The sequence below is a fragment of the Nannospalax galili genome, unplaced genomic scaffold (assembly GCF_000622305.1).
Source record: "Nannospalax galili isolate Female #2095 unplaced genomic scaffold, S.galili_v1.0 scaffold3527, whole genome shotgun sequence".
Taxonomy (NCBI): Eukaryota; Metazoa; Chordata; class Mammalia; order Rodentia; family Spalacidae; genus Nannospalax; species Nannospalax galili.
Genome location: NW_008356705.1, coordinates 16,257 through 18,367, shown reverse-complemented (window position 1 = coordinate 18,367; position 2,111 = coordinate 16,257). Strand labels below are relative to the sequence as shown.

Below are 2,111 nucleotides of genomic sequence, written 5' to 3'. Positions count from 1 at the left end.
TACATGCATAAATTTCAACAAAATATGTGGTTGATTTGTAAGTCTCTTAGAGTTAAGACATAATATTATAGAATATTTAAAAGTGTGTACATTGTACATTAAGCAGTGAATGTTCACTGCCCAATTAGAAGAATTAATTAATGGAAATCAGGAAGATGAAAAATAAGACCATTTACCATATTTTAAGACACCTTACCAAACTACAAACTCCTTTTGCCCCAATGTGAAAAAATGTAGGATTTGTTTCTCATCTAGGACTTTCCTTGTGTCTCCAGCTGAAAAGTCTGCAAGGACAAGTTGACATTGCTCATCATCTCTCCAGTGCCAGCATACAGAAAATGCTTAGTAACTGTGGTACCCATACTGTAATAGATAAGCACAGATACTGTATTTTCCATTTCAGGTAGAGCTTTTTCATCACTCAGAAATTCATGTTTAGTTCAACCAGACAAGAAAACAGAAACCAATGCTTGGGGCTCCAGTCCCTCCAGAAATTCACTGTCTGCTACAGCACCTAAGAAGACTTCATGGGATTGCCCTTTGAAGAACCACAAAGAGCCAGAGCAGAAGATTTACAAGAAGCCTAATCTGGTGGTCAAATCTTTACAGCTGGTAAATGGCATTTAAAGACTTTGTAGACTAGGCAAAGTAACTGAATAAGCACTTCTTTAAACCAAAGTTCTACTTAGGGGAAAAAATCTTATTTCTAGATACATCATCTTAGAGGAGAGCAGTTCTTTTGTCCAAAGTCACTTTCTGTCACATTTCTTGTTTTCAGATTTTCTATTTTCAGATGATTGAAATTTAACAGTTCTCTCCTAATGGCATTGCTGATTTCTCTCTTCCCGAGTTTCACAGGAGAGATTTGAAATCCTCAGGACTTGGCTTTAGAGAGTGTAGAGGCTGTGTTTGGGCTCTGTACCATAACAATTTGTACCCATTCTCACCTATTTGGTCCTTTTAATTTTTCTCCATTGCATCTTCACATACAATTTCTTTTTTGTGTTTTAGTCTCCCACTTATTTAATTGCTACCAAGGAATTAATTGCTTATTCTTTACAGTAGCTGGCTTCTTCCATAGAATGAAGAAATTTTGAAAGCCTGCTATATTAAGGAGGCCTAGAGGAAAAAAAACTTATTTTAGAATGACAGTGATTGCAAAATCCTGTTTTTGATTGGAAGACTAGCCTGGAATTTGATCCGTTCCTTAAAGTTATCTATTAGGTAGGATGAAAATCCATTATACCTCAGCCTGAATATTTGAGATGCTATGTTGCTCACTTAAACTTATTTTAGAATGAGAGTGATTGCAAAATCCTGTTTTTGATTGGAAGACTAGCCTGGAATTTGATCCGTTCCTTAAAGTTATCTATTAGGTAGGATGAAAATCCATTATACATCAGCCTAAATATTTGAGATGTTATGTTGCTCACTTTGTTGAGGACATTTGCATAGCACTCTTTAACTCCTTGGCCAGTATTTTCATTATGTAAGTAAAAGTCACTTGAATATTTTTTAAACATATGTGATTGTAAGCTCCATTCTTTTCTTTTCCCTTCCTTCCTTCTTTCCTTCCTTCCTTCCTTCCTTCCTTTCTTTTTGTCTGTTTTTTGAGGCATGGTCTCCCTGTAACCCTAGCTGGCCTGAAATTCACTGTGTAGACCAGGCTGGCCTTAAACTCACAAAGATCTACCTGCCTCTGCCTCCCGAGTGCTGGGATTAAAGACATGTGCTACCATGCCTGGCTGTATGCTTCATTCTTAAGTATTCTGAATCAGTAATTCTGGCTTGAGCCCAAGAATCTGCAGTTTTATAATTTTCCAGATGACTGTGATAAAGGTGATTCATAAAATATACTTTGAGAAATATTGTCATAGGATTTGAAATATTCTTTAAAGCCTTTTATGATTTCTTTCTTCCCTTTCCCCCACTGATAGCAAGTAGAAACAAACAAATCACAGTTCAGCTTGGTAGTGGCAAACCATGATATCCCACCAGATGCTGTACGTGATAGCAAGTAGAAACAAACAAATCACAGCTCAGCTTGGCAGTGGCAAACCATGATATCCCACCAGATGCTCTACGTGCAAAGAAATTATGCAGACTTCCAT

General features: G+C 36.9%; 1 protein-coding gene across 1 annotated transcript in view; it reads left to right on the top strand.

Moving 5' to 3' along the window:
- Window positions 1-403: 403 nt before the first annotated feature.
- The window catches only part of LOC103751327 (tudor domain-containing protein 5-like), a gene marked incomplete at its 5' end in the record, with an annotated part of 14,254 nt that continues 12,546 nt past the window's right edge, over window positions 404-2,111 (top strand). The window contains 2 exon segments of the mRNA XM_008854714.1: window positions 404-612; window positions 2,015-2,111. The exon segment at window positions 2,015-2,111 is cut by the window's right edge and continues 1 nt beyond it. Coding sequence (XP_008852936.1) covers window positions 404-612; window positions 2,015-2,111 — 306 coding nt within the window.